Source organism: Talpa europaea, assembly GCF_964194135.1.
Source record: "Talpa europaea genome assembly, chromosome: 10".
NCBI classification, from domain to species: Eukaryota; Metazoa; Chordata; class Mammalia; order Eulipotyphla; family Talpidae; genus Talpa; species Talpa europaea.
In genome coordinates, this window is record NC_140077.1 from 62,207,297 (window position 1) to 62,227,697 (window position 20,401).

Here is a 20,401-nt window from a genome sequence, read left to right on the forward strand (position 1 = left end):
AGCCACAGAGATACCCACATGGCACGGCAGACCTCTCCTATCTTGCCCCCTGCTCCCCTTGGCAGTGTATTTCGGTCGGTCTGCCTGTTCTGTTCTCCACTCTGTCTCTGGTGAATCCTCTCACCCTCCCGCATATCTGGCCTGTACCCTGGTTTTTGTATAAATAAATAAATCTTTAAATATATATATATATATATATTTTAAAAAGGCAACTAATCAGGTGTGCTTGCTATTTTAACTTTTTTAAAAGTTTTATTTATTTATGCATACAAGAACTGGGGTACAGGCCAGAGGTGTGGGGGGTGAGATGATTTACCAGAGATAGAGTGGGGAGCAGAACAGGCAGACTGAAATACACTGCTGAGGGGAGCAGTGGGTGAGTCAGGAGACGTCTGCTGTGCCATGTGGGTCCACCTCCCTGGCTGGGGATCGAACTTGTGCTTCAGTGGCTGTGGATAGCTTCGTAGGCTGTGTCTTAACCCTTTGCGCCACCAGGGAGGCCCTATTTTAATGTTTAACTGAATATAACCCTAATGAAGCAATCTATGTTTTCCTAACAGGATTCAGATTTCCAGGTTCTACGACTTCCTTCTAAGATAAAAAGTGAGGATAGCACTGAAGTTAGATGAGATAGGGAGTGAATATTGCTTGCCTGTCAGGTGAACTAGAATTGAAGGATTTCCAGTGCCCATGATTTAGTCCTGTCCCTTATAGCTCTTGTTATTTTTTCTTCTTTCTATACTAGCTACTTTCTATATTGGGGGGTTGTGGGGGGTAGTTTCTACAATTTGAGTCTAGTGATAGGGAACTTTTTTGTATGCTTTTCTTTGTTCCTTCTATGTTAAATACATAATAAATCTTCATTTTCTCATGTCTACTTTCTGTGACGAGATCCTGGTAGCTTAAAAGCTAGAGTAAGCAAAATGACTAGGCAGTATTTTTTTTTTTTTTTAAAGATTTATTTTATTTTATTTATTTATTTATACAAGCACTGGGTACAGTCAGAAGCGCGGGAGGGTGAGAGAATTCACCAGAGCCAGAGCAGGGAGCAGAACAGGCAGAAGGACCGAAGTGCACTGCTGAGGGGAGCAGCGGGCGGCAGGAGAGGTCTGCGCGCCATGTGGGACCCTCCTGTGGTGGCCGGGGAGCAGCCGGGGATCGAACCGGCGCTGCAGAGGCTGCAGGCAGCTTCGCAACCCAGCACTCAACAGCTGCGCCACCGGGGAGGCCCTAGGCAGTATTTTTGAGGTAGATTTAAGGTATAAAGTTTTATTTTTGTCTTACTGCCATCCTTTCCTATAAGGTGAAAGAAACTAGAAAGTTGGAAGCATAAGACTAGTGGTCATCTTTGAAGGGGACAGACTTCAAACTTAATATTGAACCCTGTTTTCAGGTCTCTATTAAATATTGTTGTATGCTTAAGTTACATCTGCATTTAATTCATATTCTTTCATTTTTCAGGAACAGTTAAATAACCAGAAAATGGAAGAAATCATACAACAGTATGAGAGAGCATGTAAAGGTCAGAAACTTTTTTTTTGAAAATTCTACAGTAGTATAAGGGAAACTTAAGAAATAATTTTATCAAAAGAGAAAAACATTGATTCCTAATGAGTAGCTTAACATAAAGTTTATTCTTGGAAAAATAAAGCATTAGGAAATTTTTAGTCAAAGCAACGCTGATTTGTAGGTAATGGCCAATATTTTGTGAAAAATAAAGTCAGTCATTGTTACTTAGGTCACAGTGAATAGAATAATTTCTAGGCAAATTCATAATGAATATACTTCTAGTAAAATATCTTTAAAATTAAAAAATATTTTTTAAGTTTTTTAAGACCATTTAATATTTAAGATTCAAATCATATGTGCAGAATTATTTCTCTGCTAAAATTTTGTTGACTTTATATTAAAATATATTTTTTTAGATATCATATATATATTTCTGTTTATGCAGATTTCTCTCCTCCCCATCACTTATTCCTTAACTTCTTTGTCAATTAATGTGTTAGAAAAAAGGATGAAACAACCAATTATTACTTATTTAGATGACTCAGACGTCTGAGGTATTGACTTGGCTTAATAACTTGGATTGAAAATATATCTCTTGTTTTTTTAAATTTTTTAAAATTAAGATATAGAATATTTGTTTTTAAATTTATCCTTTAAAATGTGTAACTTAGTAGATTTTCGTATATTCCTATGGTTGTACCATCCCTATCACTGTCTAATTCCAGAGCATTTTATCACTCCAAACAGAAAACCTGTACCCATTAGCAATCACTGCTCAGTCCTTGTCCCTGCTTTGTTTGTATGGATTTGCCTGTTTTAGACATTTTATATGAGTGAATGCCTGCAATTTTTGGCCTTTTGTGTCTACCTTCACGAATTACTTGGCATAATTTTTACAAGTTTCATCCATATTGTAGCATGTATCAGTACTTCATTTCTTTTTTATAGCCAAATAATATTCCATTGTAATTACCACATTTAATGTATGCATGATTTGATAGACAGTGGATTGTTTGCTTTTTCACTTTTATGAATATTTGTGTACAACTTTTTGGGTGAACATGTTTTTAATTCTCCTGGGGATGTGTAATTAGGAGTAGAACTACTAGATAATCACATGGTAGTTAACTCTATGTTTAACTCTTACAAGAACTATCAAACTTCTCTGCAGGGTCTACATGATTCTATTTCCCTACATGAATGAGGACTGCAATTTTTCCAAACTTTTGACGATACTTATTTTTTTTCACTTTTAAAATTAATAGCCATCTATCAATATTGTAGTTTATTTGGGCTGCTGTAACAAGAACAAAGTACCACAAACTAAGTGGATTAAAATAACAAATTCTGTTACTGTTCTGAAAGTGGAGAGTGAAATAACAGAGTCTGATAGGGCCATGTTCCCTCTGAAGACTCTAGGGAAGAATTTTCTCTTAATCTGTTTTAGCTTCTAGTGTTTGATGGCAGTTTTTTGTATTGTTCAACAATATAACTATAATCTGACTCTGTCTTAACATGGCCGCCTTCTCTCTCCGTGTGCCTTTATAATTGCTTATCCCTTTATGCCTCTGCCCAAATTTCCTTTTTTTGTTATTTCATTTTTGTCTTAAGTCCCAAGTTCCTTTTTTTTTTCTTTTTAATTTTATTTTTATTAAGTACCATTATTTTACATCCCTGTTAATTTTTTGAGAGTACAGGATTTTCTCCTCAGGTATGGTCACCATAGCTCTCCCACAACAAAAGCACCCATAGTCCATTGTGACCCCATCTTTCACTCCTCCCCCTTTCTTCCCCCTCCTCTCCTAAATTTCCTTTTTTTTTTTTTTTTTTTTTAAGATTTATTTATTCGTGTATACAAGAACTGAGGTACAGGCCAGAGGTTTAGGGGGTGAGAGGATTCACCAGAGACAGAGCAGGGAGCAGAACAGGAGGATCTAGTGAAAAACACTGCTGAGGGGAGCAGCGGGCAAGACAGGAAAGGTCTGCTCGCCATGTGGGATTCTCGCTGGCTGGCGGGCCAGGATTGAACTTGTGCTGCAGTGGCTGCGGACAGCTTCATGGGCTGCATCTTAATCCCTTGCGCTACTGGGGAGGCCCTGTTTTCTTGGTTTTAATGTACAGGTATTACACATCTTTTATTAATTGATTTCTAAGTATTTTATTCTTTGTAATACTACTGAAATGAAATTGTTTCCTTGATACCTCTTTTGGATTGTTGATTGCTATTGTATAGAAGTACAGTTAATTTAATTATGTTGCTCTTCTATCCTGCCACCTTGCTGAACTAATTTATGAACTATAATAAGATTATATCTGGGGCCTCTCTGGTGGCCTGGAGCTTAAGTCTCAGCCTGAGTTCGATCCCCAGCTAGGGAGCTAACCTACATTTGGCGCAGCAGACCTCTCCTGTTTCAACTGCTGCTCTGCTTAGCAGTTATTTCAGTAGATCCACCTTTTCTGCTCCCTACTCTGTCTCTGGTGAATCATCTCATGCCCCAGACCTCCAGCCTACACCCCAGTTCTATGCAAAAATGAAAAAATAAAGATTATATGTTGGTGTATGTGGGTGTGTGTATTTCTTAAGGGTTTTTTTGTGTATAAGATCAGGCTATCTGCAAAAAGAGAAAACTTATTTCTTCCCTTCCATCTTATTTATCTTTTATTTTTCTCACTTAATTCCCCCAGCTAAAACCTACAGAACATTGTTCAGTAGAAATGGTGAGGGGAATGTGTTTTGTTCCTGACTTTAGAAAGGAAATTTTCATTCTTTTACCATTATGTGTAATGTTATGTGTGGGGTACCTGTCTTTTTCCAGGTTGAGAAAGTTCCCTTATGTTCCTAATTTGTTGAGTGTTTTATTATGAAAAGATACTGGATTTGATCAAGTACTTTTTCCAGCATCTGTTGAAATGATATTGTGTCTTTATTCTTTATTAATACAATGTGTTGTCTTGAGTTTAGAACTTGAATTCCTAGGATAAATCCCACTTGGTCATGGTGTATAATGCTTTATATATGTTGACAGATTCACTTTGCTAGTTATCTATTGAGGACTTTTATATATATATAAATATATATATATTTATATATTATATTTACAAGAGATACTGGTTTATAGTTTTCTTGTGCTGAGTGGTTTTGGTACCTATTCCATTTTTAAATTTAATGTCTCTTTCTGCCCAAATATCTCTAATCTCTTTCTACTACAGATCTCTGCTGCTGCCACTGTTTTAACCACAAGTTAGCAAGTGATCACCCTTTGACCAAATCTAGTAGCCTGTATTTGAGCTGTACTTTTTTAGGTTTATCACTTCTAACAGACAGTATTATTAAGGACTAGAAGTAAATATTAGGCTTTGACAGTTTTTCTAGAAAAATGCAGTTGTGATTAAAAAAATAACAGATTGGGGGCCTCCTCAGTGGTGCAGCAGTTGAGCGCCGGGTTGCAAAGCTGCCCACAGCCTCTGCGGCGCCGGTTCGATCCCTGGCTGCTCCCCGGCCACCGGAGGAGGGTCTCACATGGCGCGCAGACCTCTCCTGCTGCCCGCTGCTCCCTGCTCTGGCTCTGGTGAATTCTCTCACCCTCCCATGCTTCTGACTGTACCCAGTGCTTGTATAAATAAATAAATCTTTTTTTAAAAAAAAAGAATATATCAAATTGGGGGCTGAAGCTTTTTTTTTTTTTTTAGGAGGTTAAAATTTTAGTTTTGATTCCAGAATATTAAACACTAAAATAAATATATGAACAGATTCCTTTTGCATACATCCATTCATTCTTGCTTTTGTCCAAGCATCCATCTGTGTGCATCAAATAAGTACTTGATGCATCAGATGTTTAAGTACTGCTCTAGGAAGGAATGGAGGATAGCAGCAGTGAACAAGACCAGATTTCTGCCTATATGGAACTCCTATTATAGTTAATTAAAGTGCACTTTAATTTTAAAAGAATTCAAAAATTGGGATATGGATGTTAGGAATTTCTAAAATGTTCTTCCTTAATTTTTTAGATCTAAATGTTAAAGAGAAGATAATTGAAGACATGCGAATGACACTGGAAGAACAAGAACAAACCCAGGTAGAACAAGAACAAGTGCTGGAGGCTAAATTACAGGAAGTCGAAAGGCTGGCCACTGGTAAAATGAGACCGAAGTGTCTCAAGACATATTCTCATTTTCTCTTATTTTTCTACATTACTTTCCTTTTTAAAGTAGTTTAATATAATTTATAATGAAAAGTTATTTGGTGTATTTGGAGAATGTTCTGTCAGTTGTCATTTTCCAGCGTGATGAAAATCGTTCCCGGTAGGTAAAACTGTATTTCATAAAGAAGAAATAAGGACACTGTCATAATAACTGAAAACTTGTGATGCTACCCAGACACTGAGGATGAGCTTTCAACCGAATTTCACTATCTTAATACTATCTTAGTACTCTCTTGTATGTTTATCTAAATAAGTAATCTGGGGGCTCCCTGGTGGCGCTGTGAAGCTGTCCGCAGCTTCTTCAGCGCCAGTTTGATCCCAGCCAGCAGGCCAGCGAGGGTCCCACATGGCATTACAGACCTTTCCTGTCTCTCCCACTGCTCCCTCAGCAGTGTATTTCGTTTGTCTGTCTGTTCTGTTCCCCGCTATGTCTCTGGTGAATCCTCTCACCCTCCTGCGCATCTTGTATAAAAATCCTCCCAGTTCTTGTATAAAAATAAATCTTAAAAATAAATAAATAAATACTCTGATTCCATTCTTCAAAATACTATCAGAGGGTTTTTGTTTTGCTTTGGGATTTTTTGAGAATTACACGAAGTTTCCTTTATAATTAATATTGATATGCATTTATATAGTATACTGTAAATGCTATTCAGTGGGTTTTCTTGGAAGGTCCTTAGAGTTAGTTCCCTCTTCTGTAAAAATTTGGTAAGGATCTTTAAATGAGTGCAGCTCTTAGAATAGTCTCATTTATATCTTAGTCTTCGTTCTTCTGGACTTTGCTGATTCTTGACTGTATTCTATGCCATGTGCTCTACATAGTATAACTTTTTACATTTTCTTTTAAAAATAATTTTGTTTTTAAATCAGAATTGGAAAAATGGAAGGAAAAATGCAAAGATCTGGAAACCAGAAGTAATCAAAGGTCAAATAAAGAACTTGAAGACAACGAAGATGTCCTTACTAAAAAGCTCAGTAAGCTTCAAGATGAGTTACAGGTATGATTTTATCTATGACTGCATATATGTATGCATTATATTTGTGATAAGCAAAGAACTCAGTAAATATTTAATAATTTAGATATGGGTAAAATAGTACCATGGAAATGCTAATATATAGATATAATTTTTCAATACACATTGAAATGATATGAAGAGGGAATTCCTTTGCAAACTATTAGTTGCCCCCAAAATGCAGTGTTTTCAAAGTTTAATTAAGTTGGAAAAGAATTCAGTTAATATGTCTGAATACTATCATATAATTGAAACCATACTATATAGAAGATACTGTTTTGTGTTTATAATTTTTTCTCAAGTTCAGCTCTAACATCCTATATATAGAAGACAACATATGAGGGAAATTTTTTCGTGGAACTTACCAAATAATTAAAATTTTGTGCCTTTTATTAAGAAGTTGCATTCATTGCAAATCAAAACTACAATGAGATACCATTTTACACTAGTGAGAATGGCACATATTAAAAAAAACTAACAACAACAAATGTTGGCGAGGTTGTGGAGAAAAAGGAACTCTCCTGCACTGTTGGTGGGAATGCAAACTGGTCCAACCACTATGGAGAGCTGTGTGGAGATTTCTGGACCTACTAAACATAGAGCTTCCATATGATCCAGCAATTCCACTGCTAGGTATTTACCCAAAGGACACAGAAACATCAATTCCAAAGAGCACCTGCATCCCTATGTTTATAGCAGCACTATTTACAATAGCTAAGATTTGGAAACAACCCAAATGCCCAAAAAATAGATGACTGGATCAAGAAGATGTGGTACATATACACCATGGAATATTACTCAGCATTCAAAAAAGATAAACACATGCCATTTGCAGCAACATGGATGGCGCTGGAAGGGATCATGCTCAGCGAAATAAGCCAGAAAGAAAAAGAAAAATACCAGATGGTCTCACTTGAAAACTTAAATAAGGGACCAGGAAAAAGAATAACTATAAGAAAGAAAATATCAAAATCAACAAATAACTATGAACAAGAGACTCTCTATGGGGGGCGGGGGGCAGGGAAAGAAGGGCTTGGGGTAAAAATAAGGGGGTTGTAATTGTATGGGGAATATAAAAATAAATTTTAAATTAAAAATAAATTTTAAAAAAGAGAAAAAATAAAATTTCACCTTAAAAAAAAAAGAAGTTGCATTCATAACTAATTCTGAAATTGAAGAAAATATAATAATGATTTTTGAAAATTGGCTGCCTCTAAATTTTCTTAAATTCAGGCTGCATGTAATCAAATTATACCTATTAAAAATTTAGTTATTTTCTTTTTTTTAACTATTATATATTATAGGATTTCTTTTCTATTGTGAAAACCTAAAAGCCTCTAGAGAATAGTAAATACTCAGTTAATTATGAGATAATAAATGAACTCTAATGAAATGTTCATATTAAGGAGTATTAGTGTGCTTTGTGTTAATACAAAATGATATAATCACGTATCTTAGGTCATACATTTTGTAATCTTGGAATGGACTGCTGTAGTTTAAACAGTACAGTGGTTTTAGAACTTTTTTTAAATAGTGGGAGATAACTATATTCTCGGTCCAGCTGTACTTTAATAAATATTTGTCCTGTTGCACAAGTTATTCTATATTTGACATCTTGTATACCCAGAAGTATTTTATTTTTGGAAACATGTGATTAGTAATGACCACCATAAACCAAGTTACTTTTTCCTGGCATTTAAGAAGACTTGGGTCTCTATAATTCTTTTACAAATTTTAATATTAATTTCTTCTTAGCAAAATTCACTGATGAAGGAAAATCCATAAGTGAACGTAGCGACAAAATTAAGTTTATAAAGGAAATACTGTTTAGGAAAGCAAGCAAGCAGTGGTCTTTTTATTACCTGAAATAAACTCTTGGTCTTGTCATTATATAAAGAAAAACACTTAGGTTTTTTTAAAAGGTAAAAAGTGATGGGTTGAATGAAAGTGTTATAAAAAGATTTATTCTTTCTTAAGCATGTGATAATTGTACTATTTATGCATCCAGGAATCTGAACAGATATATAAAACTGATAGAAAGAAATGGACAGAAGAAAAAATGGTGCTTATCGCTCAAGCACAAGAAGCTGAGAATCTACGAAACAAAGAGATGAAAAAATATGTGGAAGACAGAGAGCGTTGTTTGAAACAGCAAAATGAAATGGTTGGTAACAATTATACCTTATCTTTGATGTATTTTATCTGCTTTTTGGGTTTGTTCAAGTTACCCCTGCAATTCCTAGTCTCTACATGGTTGAGAAAAGAAAACTTTTTTAAGGTAATCTGTTTATTTGTAAGATGGACTTTTCTGTTTATCTTGAAGTTCACTTATGTTCTTATTTAACTTTTTTCATTCATTTAGCAATTTGGAAAATACCTAATTACATCTCAATGTCTAGATATAGAACTTAAAATATTTTCCTTTTGACTGCCATATTACTACAATATTAGTAAAACTTCATATTTTGAACTATATATTCTACTAATGCGTATATTTTACCTCGTAAGGTCATTTTATTAGGAATTGTTTTCCTCCGCCCCTTCCCCAGGAATTGTTTTCTTAGGTCAACTAAATAGTTTCTAGATTACAGATAGACATAACCTTTAGGTTTACTAACTGTAGCTCTTACAATGATTCTTTCCTAGCTTGGAAATCATATGTTTTCAGTAATAACTTGGCACTATCACATTGTCATCTGTTAGCATTTCCGATGTTTATGACAGAACTTTACTAATATCTTATTAAAAAGAGATATGTCAGTTTTTTCAGTAAGTTAAGGATGTTTTTCCCATTGATTTTTTTTTTTAATAGAGGCATGTTTTTTATTTGTTTGTTTGTTTGTTTGTTTTGTTTATACATACACTGGGTATAGTCAGAAGCACGGGAGGGTGAGAGAGTTCTCCAGAGCCAGAGCGAGGAGCAGAGCAGGCAGAAGGACCAAATTACACTGCTGAGGGGAGCAGCGGGCGGCAGGAGAGGTCTGCGCGCCATGTGGTACCCTCCTCCAGTGGCCGGGGAGAAGCCAGGGATCGAACCGGCGCCGCAGAGGCCGCGGGCAGCTTCGCAAGCCGACGCTCAACTGCTGCGCCACCGGGGAGGCCCCTTCCATTGATTTTTAAATACATTTTTGCCTTTTATTTTTTAAATATTTTATTTTATATAATTCTTATATCATTTTTTCATTTTTGCACAATATATGTATGCATTTTGGTTATATTCCCCATACAATTTCACCCCCCCTTATTTTGACCTTAATCCTTCCTCTTCCCGCTCCTCCCCCGCTCCAGTGTGTCTCTGGTTTATAGTTGCTTGTTGATTTTGATTTTTACTTTGTATTAATTAGTCTTTTTCCTGGTCCCTTATTTAGATTTTCTAAATTCCTGCTAGGAGTGAGACCATCCGGTATTTTTATTTTTCTTTCTGACTTATTTCGCTGAGCATGATCCCTTCTAGCTCCATCTATGTTGCTGCAAACTGCATGTGTTTATCTTTTTTGAATGCTGAGTAATATTCCATTGTGTATATGTACCACATCTTCTTGATCTAGTCGTCTATTTTAGGGCATTTGGGTTGTTTCCAAAGCTTAGCTATTGTAAATAGTACTGCTATAAACATAGGCATGCAGATGCCCTTTGGAATTACTGTTTCTGTGTCATTTGGGTAAATACCTTGGAGTGGAATTGCTGGATCATATGGAAGCTCTATGTTTAGTAGTTCAAGAAATCTCCACACAGCTCTCCATAGTGGTTGGACCAGTTTGCACTCCCACCAACAGTGCAGAAGAGTTCCTTTTTCTCCACACCCTCGCCCACATTTGTTGTTGCTAGTTTTTTTAATATGTGCCATTCTCACTGGTGTAAGATGGTATCTCATTGTAGTTTTGATTTGCATTTCCCTGATTACAAGCGATATTGAACATTTTTTCATATGCCGGTTGGCTATTTGCATTTCCTCTTTGGAGAAGTTTCTTTTTAGCTTTTCTGCCCATTTTTTGACTGGATTATTTTCTTTGTTTTTGTTGAGTCTCGTCAGCTCTTTGTTGATTTTTGTGATCAATCCTTTATTATTAGTGTTGTGTGTAAAAATTTTCTTCCAGTCGGTTGTGTTTCTCTTTGTTTTGGTTATTGTCTGTTTTGCTGTGCAGAAGCTCTTTAATTTGATGTAGTCCCAGCTGTTTATCTTTGCCTTCACTATCACTGCTTTGGGTGATGTGTTTCACCTCTCAAAGATGTCTTTGAGGTTTAGCCTTTTTATTTTAATTACTGAAAAGTTGCAAAACTAGTAGACAGTTCCTGTATATTAGCATCTTACGTAATAGTATGGTGATCAGAACCAAGTTAATATTATTTTAGTAGTCTTAGCTAAATTATAGACCATATTAGAATTTCACCAGTTTCCTCACTAATGTCTTTTAGGTCCAGGATCTTGGCATTTTATTCAGTTGTTTTGTTTCTTTAAAGTCTTGACTCTTCCTGTCATGTGCCAACTCATGTGAGACTAATTCTTGTCATTACAACATTTCCAAGGGGAGAGTATCTTTCATTTCATGTGTCAATTCTAAGTGCATGAGAGATACCATGAGGAAGTGTTGGGTTGAAAAGAATACTGAAGCTGCGTCTCTCTTAATAGAAAAGGTTGCAGCTGGTTCCCTGATCCTGTTCCATAGCCCATCAAATTTTCTGGGGCAGTAGTAAGGGGCAAGAAGTGAAATCTAGGACTCTGGCAGATTATCTGTGCTTTGGGGGTGGGTGTGGTGGTAACATACTTATGAAGAGGTATAAACCTACACCCCTGAATCATATACTGTGTTGTAAAGCAATGTTACTTCCACTCAAAAAAAGATACAGTTTGAAAAGAAAGAAGTGAAATCAGTACTGTTGGTTGCCACAGTCACTCCAGTTCTATACTAAGAATGAGGTTGGGGTCTGAAGGGGAAGGGGAAAGAAAAGGAGAAGGGAAAAAAAATGAGGTTATTTTCTTTTCCTAGTCCCTCTAATAGCAATGCCTGCAAATAAACCTATTTTGAGTTTCTAATCCTAGAGAAAGCTCCTTTCTCCCGTGTGTTTCTTTGCAGTCATACCCACAATGTATATCTGTCTGCCATATGTAAGAAATAAATTGTTGGGTTTTGAGCTTTTCAAATTATAATCTCTAACACAGTAATTAAAACAAATATGTAATTCAGTAAATTCTTGTAAAACTGATAATACTTATTTACAGCACCCTGGAGAGCCCCCTCTTCTACTTCTTTCCCAATGACAATAACTATTCTGCCATTAATGTTATATTTCAGTTTTGCCTGTTTTTTAATTTTACATAAATGGAAATATACAGAATGCATTTGTCTGTACTTGGTCTCTTTCACTCAACATTATGTTTGTGAGAATCATCATGTTTTTGCATATACTTGAGTTAGTCCATTTTCATTGTTCAATGTTATATGAACATACCATAGTCAATTTATTTTAATGTTGGATTGTTTCCTATTTTGAGTCAATTCTCCTATTAATGTTTATATACATTTTTTTGGCACATGTGCATGTATTTTTGTTGTGTATATAGCCAACCACAGAATGGCATATGTAGGAATCTGGTAGTATGTCAGACTGATTTTCAAAGTAGTTGTACCAACTACTACAACTAGTATTATAGTTGCTGTATATTCTCACAAACATACAGTAATGTCAGTCCTTTTTTATGGTTTTAATGTTCTTTTCCTTGATTACTAATGAGGTTAAGGATGGTTTTGTTTGTTTGTTGGTTCTAGTCTCTACATGGTTGAGAAAAGAAAACTTTTTTAAGGCAATCTGTTTATTTGTAAGGTGGACTTTTCTGTTTATCTTGAAGTTCACTTATGTTCTTATTTTAACTTTTTTATGCCCTATATATGCCCCTTCCCTAATTCTTATCAAACTATACATCTGTTTTTCATTGCTGTATAGTTGTTCCTTATACTTTTTCTTTCGGTAGGAATCCTTTATCTTTGGTGTATTCCAGCTAACTCTTTTGATCTCTAGTTTACTTTTTTCAGTCTCATTGCCACTTTATGAATAGAAATTCATGATCTTATTTTAGTTCATTTCCCCAGTATGATTCCTTTATAAATGCCAAGGACATAAAGATGTTGTTCTCTATTATTTCTTTTTAAAAAAAGAAAGATTATTTGTTTATGCATACAAGAACTGGGGTACAGGCCAGAGGTGTGGGGAGTGAGAGGATTCACCAGAGACAGAGTGGGGAGCAGAACAAGCAGATTACACTGCTGAGTGGGGCAGCAGGCAAGTCAGGAAAGGTCTGCTGCGCCAACCTGGCTGACCCGGGAATGAACTCGGGCTGCGATGGCTACAGACTGCTTCATAGGTTGCGTCTTAACCCCTTGCGCCACCAGGGAGGCCCTCTATTACTTCTTAAAAGTTTAGGATTTTACCTTTTATATTGAGATCCTAGAATTGATTTTTTTTTTTTTTTAGAGGCATGTTTTCTTTCTTTATTTATTTGTTTGTTTGTTTGTTTTGTTTATACATGCACTGGGTACAGTCAGAAGCGCGGGAGGGTGAGAGAATTCACCAGAGCCAGAGCAGGGAGCAGAGCAGGCAGAAGGACCGAAGTACACTGCTGAGGGGAGCAGCGGGCGGCAGGAGAGGTCTGCGCGCCATGCGGGACCCTCCTCCGGTGGCTGGGAAGCAGCCGGGGATCGAACCTGCGCCGCAGAGGCCGCGGGCAGCTTCGCAACCCAGCGCTCAACCGCTGCGCCACCGGGGAGGCCCCCTAGAATTGATTTTTATTTGAAATGAGATAGTATAGGTAAAGATTTTTTTTTCCCAAACGTGAATTATCAATTGCCCTGGCAGTATTTATTGAAAAATGTGTTTTTTCTTTTTCATTGCTCTGTCACTTTTGTCATAATTAAATTGTCCAATAGTTAATTTGTATATCTGATATGATATTAGGGTGGGGTTCTTGTTTTAAAATTCAGCTCTTCAGTCGTTTCAGCATCATTTGCTTTAAAGACTGTCCTATCCTCCGCTGAATTTCTGGCATTTCTGTAGAATGCCAGTTGACTATCCATTTGTGGATCTTCTCTTCTGTTCCACTAATCTCTATCTATCCTACCCTTTCGCCAGTATCACATGTCTTGCACACTAAAATAGACCTGAAATCATATAGTGTGATTGCTCCTATTTTGTTCCCTGTTTTCAAAGTGATTTTTACTATTCTAGATCATTTCCATTTCCAAATAAATTTTAGAGTTCTTTCATTTCTGCGTTATGATTAAAATTGCCTTGATTGTAGAGCAATTTGGAAAAAACTAACATGTATTTGAATACATAGTCTCTTCATTTATTTGTTTTTTAATTTCTTTCAGCAGTGCTTTGTAGTTTTTCATGTTTAGGTTTTGCACATATTTTCTGTAATTTACCACTAAATATTTCATGATTTTTTTTTTAAAGATTTATTTATTTATGCATACAAGAACTGGGGTCCAGGTCAGAGGTGTGGCGGGTGAGGGGATTCACCAGAGACAGAGTGGGAGCAGAACAGGCAGGTTGACTGAAAACACTGTTGAGGGAAGCAGCAGCGGGTGAGACAGGAGAGGTCTGCTGTGCCATGTGGGTAGCTCCTTGGCTGAGGATCGAATTCCTGCTGCTGAGGCTGTGATAGCTTCATAGTGCTGTGCTTAACCCCTTGTGCCACCAGGGAGGCCCAGTATTTCATGATTTTTAACCCAGTGAAATTTGTATTTTTAATTATTTCTCTATATTGTTAGTTTTGTTTTAATGTTACCCTTTCATTTCCCAAATATTGGGGGGAACTCTAAAAGAAGTTATCGATAAACTGTTTTGGAAGGATGGGAAAAATATAGCACATAGTCATATTTCGCTTTATAAGTAAATATTTTCTCTAGACTTGACTTTGTAATTTATTACACCTTTTTCACAGTTATGTTTATGATGTTATCTATAATTCAAAAATTCTTAGATTCATGCTTCAAGGTTTACTTTAATAGTTTCCTGTATTTTCTGGTTAGGAACTACTAACAGCACAGCTGAAAGAAAAAGACAGTAACCTTCAAAAGTGGCGAGAAGAACGGGATCAACTGGTTGCAGCATTAGAGATACAGTTGAAAACACTGATCTCCAGTAACATACAGAAAGACAATGAAATTGAGCAATTAAAGAAGATTACATTGGAGGATTCCAAAATAGTTAGTAGAATTTTGTTCTTCCTATACCTTTTTTTTTTTTAACTGAATATAGAGATTGTTCAAAATTATTTAATTAACTCTTAAATGTTAAAAAAAAAAAATGTAAGTTCTAGTAGACCAGAGAGAAACTGGAGCTTGGAATCATCTTTGGATATTTCTCATGAATTTTGAGTTTCCCCAGTTTATATACTAGTATTGATTTGTTGATGACTAAGAAATACCACTTTGTACAATATTTTGATCATATTTCCCAAGTAGGGTAATTAGAAAACAATTTGTAATTTAGCCCCTAATTTACCTTTAAAATGTTTCCGCTTCAGCTCTTGGTGATAATTAAATCTTATGTATGCCTTTAGTTTACTGTGTAAATATGCAGCTTATTTTGAAAATAAACACAATGGTGAGGTATAGGATGTAATTCAGGAATTACTTTTGTAAAATTAAGTCTGAATCCTGGATGGAGAGAGGATTACATTTCACAGATAGCTACTTCCCAGATAAATCAAAGTACATCTAAAGCTAGTCTTTCCAGAATAATTGATCTGAACTTAAAAATCTGCTGATCTAAAGACCTCAAAGAATAGGAAAATAAATTGTGTGTCCAAAGTGAAAAGGTTTCATGATTCTAAGAGAAATTATGTCTGCTGAAAAAAGTAGTAGCAGCATGTGGTATAAATAGGCACAGACTGCAAATTTATAAAGGTATGTTCTGCTGTTACTGTGATTTTGAGACTTGTGGAGAAACTACTTAACATTTCTGAACTTTGTTTAAAACATACAGTGTTTCCCTATGAGCCTCCCTTGTGGCACAGGCGTTGAAGTATCAGCACTGTCAAGCTGTTGCCAGCCACTGCAGTCTGAGTTGGATCCCCAGCCAGGGAGCTAACCCACATAAGGTGTAGCAGACCTCTCCTGTCTGGCCCGCTGCTCCTCTCAGCAGTATATTTCACTAGATCTACCTGTTCTGCTCTAGTGAATACTCTCACCAATGCCCCACCCCCGCACCTCTGGCCTACACCCCAGTTCTTGTATGCATAAATAAAAATAAATCTTTAAAACATAATGTCTTCCTAATAGAATTGTGAAAATCAAAGCATTTATAAAACAGTATAACATAGTTTTTACCATAGGAAGGTCCGGACACAGTCGTTGCTTTTCCCCATAATGAATTCTCCCTATTTCATAATAATGGTAGGTGTCATGAGAGTTGTATTTGACTTTTGATTTTGATGGTATTTATAAGAAAGGTCCATGTTGAATTTTCATCAGGTTGAAAAATGTAGTATGATATTTCTTTCTAAATCCTTTAACCATTAGGGTTTAGGAATAGAGCATACTCTGTGACTGAGAAGTTCAAGCTACAATACATTATGTAGACTTTGGCATTGTCATTTAACACTGTAAATCACTGTTTCCTCATCTGAAAAGTAGAATTAAGGACACTTGCCACATCTAACTCAGAGTTGCAGTGAAAGTAAAATGAAAGGATATGTTGAAAACATCTTGGAAGTTGAAATTAATTCAACTTTTCTCATAAATCATATTCAAAAGAAGCTGGGAAGTTACCTGGCCTTTCCTAAATTTCTGAGGCGGAAGGAGAGTTAGGTGGTGATTAAAGAAGTGTTTAATTATTCCACAACTTTAATCCATCCAAATGTTGATTTTATGTTCTTCAGGTGAAGTGTTCTAATTATTTTCAGGTTATAATAACTTGTTTTAATATTTTGATACTTTAGGAAACACATACCATGGATCCTAAGCCCAGACATACAAGTTCAGTGGATCCTGATAGAGTAGAAATTGAACCTCAATCAACAAGTTTTGAAATTTCCAGAAATGAAGTAGTGGTGGGTATTTTATAACATAGTCCACTTTTGAACCTTTTTTATCAATGACTGTTAGTTACTAAATAACATTTGCAAGTATAATACATAGGTTATTGTAGGCACCTTGCTATGCAGTTCTCTATATGTGCTCTTGGCTATAGGGAAGAAAACTAAAAGCATCTGAGGTGAGGTAAAATTCTTTGGGGAGACTAGATCCCTGAGTGATATTAATAGCCTCTCCTAATGATATTGACTTCAAACAACAGATATATTAATATAAACTAAATTGGTGGCCAGAAATAGGAACTTTGACCAAAGATAAAATAGTGGTAATTATTTGCTGTCATAAGAGGTTTCTTTAATAAAAATTCTATTAAATAATACTTTTTTGAAATTGTTTACACATTTTATAACTTTGTCACCAAATCTCAATAAGTCATTGAATTTCCTTAATTTGCAGTAGTTTTGGTTTCTGCGAATCACTTTAAATAATGTAGAGATTCTCAGATTGCACTTGAAGTAGATAAAAATTCTATGTTAAGGTGCATTTATTACCACGTTTATTGGGAGCATTCCCCTTATCATTGAGGATAAAAAAACAAACATATGATCGCCATCCTTAAGGAGTGAGAAATCTAATAAGCTTGATATATATAAGTGACTACCTTTTTGACCTTCCCTAACTGGCCAAGTATTATGAAGAGAGTGCTCCAAGGAACATGACCAAGGAGGATCTAATGAGTTTTGCTGGAGTGGTCATAGACATAAATTGAAGAAGGTAGCATGGGTCTTGAAGATGACTAGACATTTACCAAGGAAAGGAGAAGGGCATTTTAATCTGGGGGAATAATATGAGCCATTTCTTTTCTCTTGACCTTCCCTTGATAGGTTTTAGTAGTGTTTTGAATAATTCACATTAACCTTAGGGACTAATAGAAATATCATTTGTAGGACAATTTGAAGTTGATCCATAAGCAAAATTAATCACATGTAATAGAACATTTTTTCTCCTATAAATTTACATATGCTGTCCTAAAACCTGATTCCAATTTCTTATTCAGAATTCCAGCAATTGCTATATATTCCACATCTTTGAGGAATCATATTGTTATGCTATTTTATATACACTTTATTACCTTCATAAACTCATTGTGCTGCAAAGGACTGAAATCATTCATTCACATAATTGATAGTACTGGGAGTTTACTGTACCTATATGTGGCCTCTCCCAATGGCTTAGGCTTCTCACATTACAGGGGCTGGATTCTGAGATGGGGAATTTTGAGGAGGAATGTCCTGAAATTTAGCTTTCCAAAAGGGCAGGGAATAAGTTAAAAGACTTCTTTTCTTAAGCCTCAGAAGAATCATCTTATTGATCTCGATGTCATTAAGGGCAACCCAGATTCAAGGAAAGGGAAATGAGACTCCATCTCAATAAGAGGAATGAGTAGCAAATAATTTAGAGCACACTGGGCCTCCCTGGTGGCCCAGCGCTTGAGCGCCGCACTGTGAAGCTGTCCACAGCCTTTGTAGCATGGGTTCGCACCTGGCCGGCCAGGGAGAAACCCACATGGCTCAGCAGACCTCTCCTGTCTTGCCCACTGCTCACCTCAGCAGTGTGTTTTGTCAGTCTGCCTGTTGTGTTCCCCACTCTGTCTCTGGTGAATCCTCTCACCCTCCCACGCATCTGGCCCGTACCCCAGTTCTAGTATAAATAAATAAATAAATCTTTAAAAAAAATAATAATAATTTACAGCACACTTTAACCTACCACAGCTAGGGTGCTTTTTAAAAATTCTGGACTTTGAGGGCCTCCCCGGTGGCGCAGCGGTTGAGCGCTGGGTTGCGAAGCTGCCCGCAACCTCTGCGGTGCCGGTTCGATCCCCGGCTGCTCCCCGGCCACCGGAGGAGGGTCCCACATGGCGCGCAGACCTCTCCTGCCGCCCGCTGCTCCCCTCAGCAGTGTACTTCGGTCCTTCTGCCTGCTCTGCTCCCCGCTCTGGCTCTGGTGAATTCTCTCACCCTCCCGCGCTTCTGACTGTACCCAGTGCATGTATAAACAAAACAAACAAACAAATAAATAAATAAATAAAACATGCTTCTATTTAAAAAAAAAAAAATTCTGCACTTTGGGCCTCCCCTGCTGGCACAGCGGTTGAGTGCTGGGCTGCAAAGAGGCCCACAGCCTCCACAGCGCCGGTTTGATCCCCAGCTGCTGGCGGGTCCAACATGGCACGCAGACCTCTCCTGCCGCGCCTGCTGCTCCCCTCAGCAGTGTGCTTCAGTCCTTCTGCCTGTTCTGCTCCCCGCTCTGGCTCTGGTGAATTCTCTCTCACCCTCCCACACTTCTGACTGTACCGAGTGCTTGTATAAATGAATGAATGAATGAATGAATTCTCTCTCACCCTCCCACGCTTCTGACTGTACCGAGTGCTTGTATAAATAAATGAATGAATGAATAAATAAATAAATCTTTTTTTTTTTAAATTCTGGACTTTTCCCTTAGAGATTTCTGGTTTAATAGGATTGTGTTAGGGTCTAAGAACCTTCTAAATAAATTCTCTAGATAATTCTTACATTCATACAAATTTGGGAAATCCTCCAATGTTAACATACCATGTATATACCTGGAAAAGGTAAATGATAAGACTCTTTCTGTCCTTGTATTGGTGAATTTTATGTAGCACACGTTTTTATCCTTTGCAATTCATTGCCTTTAATAGGTTTTTGTAAAAGTTAATTCTTTGCAATTTATAAATTCTTTCCAGTAAATTCGGTAAATACTTTTTTTCTTTTTAATTCTGTTGTAGGATGGGTCTGTAGTCCTTGACTCTTGTGAAGTGTCAACAGAAAATAATCAGACTTCTCGATTTCCAAAGCCTGAATTAGAGATTCAGTTTACACCTTTAAGGCCAAACAAAATGGCAGTGAAACACTTTGGTTGTGACTCACCAGTGACGGTTAAGATTTCCAAGGCCCGGAAGAGAAAGAGTAGTGAAATGGAGGAGGAGGTAAGTACTTAACTGAGGAATGAATTCAATAAACATACGTTATTGTTATTAAACTCAGTTTAGGGGCCTCCCCAGTGGCGGTGGCACAGTGGCTTGAGCGCAGTGCTGTGAAGCTGTCTGCAGCCTCCGCGGCACTGGTTCAATTCCCGGCCAGCCAGGGAGATTCCCACATGGCGCAGCAGACCTCTCCTGTCTCACCCGCTGCTCCCCTCAGCAATGTATTTCAGTCAGTCTGCCTGTTCTGCTCCCTACTCTGTCTCTGGTGGATTCTCTCACCCTCCCGCGCCTCTGGCCTGTACCCCAGTGCTTGTATAAATAAATAAATCTTTTCAAATATATATATATTTAAAAAAATACAGACCTCAGTTTAACATGTAGTTAAACTCAGCTACGTTGTTGAGACCAAAATCATAATTCATGGCATATTTTATACTCTGTAGTTTGATAGTCCTCAAAGAAAAGAAAACAGCTTGTGGACATTAAAATAAATAACTTATGCCTTATTTTATAGAAGTTGTGATAGGTTAAATGGTGGTGAATTTTACTGGATTACCTATTTTAGTATAGCAGTCCTATTCAAACTTAGTCACAGGTCTCCCTAGTGGCCTAGGGGTTAAGTCTCTCCACTGTCAC

The 20,401-nt window shown here is 36.8% G+C and overlaps 1 protein-coding gene across 1 annotated transcript in view; it reads left to right on the forward strand.

Moving 5' to 3' along the window:
* The window catches only part of KIF20B (kinesin family member 20B), a gene marked incomplete at both ends in the record, with an annotated part of 73,359 nt that overhangs the window by 45,592 nt on the left and 7,366 nt on the right, over nucleotides 1–20,401 (forward strand). The window contains 7 exons of the mRNA XM_084246212.1: nucleotides 1,462–1,522; nucleotides 5,518–5,643; nucleotides 6,582–6,709; nucleotides 8,733–8,888; nucleotides 14,755–14,931; nucleotides 16,668–16,778; nucleotides 19,568–19,768. Of these exons, the coding sequence (XP_084102338.1) occupies nucleotides 1,462–1,522; nucleotides 5,518–5,643; nucleotides 6,582–6,709; nucleotides 8,733–8,888; nucleotides 14,755–14,931; nucleotides 16,668–16,778; nucleotides 19,568–19,768 (960 nt within the window). The remainder of the gene's footprint in view (nucleotides 1–1,461; nucleotides 1,523–5,517; nucleotides 5,644–6,581; nucleotides 6,710–8,732; nucleotides 8,889–14,754; nucleotides 14,932–16,667; nucleotides 16,779–19,567; nucleotides 19,769–20,401) is intronic.